The following is a 929-nucleotide window of genomic DNA, read 5'->3' as shown; positions in this document are numbered from 1 at the left end:
CACCCCCTGCACCCCGACATCACATCAACCCCCTGTGCCCTGACATCACCTCACCCCCCTGCACCCTAACATCACCCCGATCCATCCCCTGCACCCCGACATCACCTCACCTCCCGTGCCGTCACATCCCCCTGATCTGCCCCCCAACATCACCTCACTCCCCCGCACCCCGACATTCCCCCTGATCCGCCCCCTGCACCCCATCCCCCTGATTCGCCCCCTGCACCCTGACATCACATCACCCCCCCTGCACTCCAACTTCCCCCCTGATCTGCCCCCTGCACCCTGACATCACGTCACCCCCCCGGACTCCGACATCCCCCCGATCTGCCCCCTGTGCCCCGACATGCCCCCGATCCACCCCCTGCACCCCAACACCCCCCGATCTATCCCCTGTGCCCAGACATCACATCATCCCCTGCACCCCATCACCTCACCCCCGTGCCGTCACATCCCCCTGATCTGCCCCCGACATCACCTCACCCCCCTGCGCCCCGACATCCCCCCGATCCACCCCCTGCACCCTGACATTACCTCAGCCCCCCGCACCGCCACATCCCCCCTGTACCCCATCCCCCCGATCTGCCCCAACATCACCTCATCCCCCTGCACCGTCACGTCCCCTAATCCCCCCCCTGCACCCCGACATCCCGGCCTGGCCCCCCACGGCCGCTCTCTCTCCCCCAGTGGAACACCCGGGCCAAGCGGGAGAAGCTGACCGAGCTGATGTTCGAGCATTACGCCATCCCGGCCTTCTTCCTCTGCAAGACTGCCGTGCTCACCGCGTATCCTGGGGGGCTGGGGGGCGGGGAGCCAGACCTGGGGGGCTGGAGGACTGGCAAGGACATGTGGGGGGGCTGGGGAGGGATTGGGGGCTGCACAGGGGGACTGGGAAGTATCTGGGGGGCTGGAGGGGGGACGGCTGGCAA

The 929-nt window shown here is 67.8% G+C and overlaps 1 protein-coding gene across 1 annotated transcript in view; it reads left to right on the top strand.

Annotated features, from left to right (window-relative positions):
* Positions 1-929, top strand: part of LOC115271323 (zonadhesin-like) — a 15,171-nt gene that overhangs the window by 7,505 nt on the left and 6,737 nt on the right. Inside the window, 1 exon segment of the mRNA XM_029913064.1 lies at positions 688-785. Within this exon segment, the coding sequence (XP_029768924.1) occupies positions 688-785 (98 nt within the window).

Source organism: Terrapene carolina, unplaced genomic scaffold (assembly GCF_002925995.2).
Source record: "Terrapene carolina triunguis isolate 2854851 unplaced genomic scaffold, T_m_triunguis-2.0 Scaffold433, whole genome shotgun sequence".
Taxonomy (NCBI): Eukaryota; Metazoa; Chordata; order Testudines; family Emydidae; genus Terrapene; species Terrapene triunguis.
Note: the sequence above shows the minus strand (reverse complement) of the source record. Positions and strands in the feature narration are given on the sequence as shown.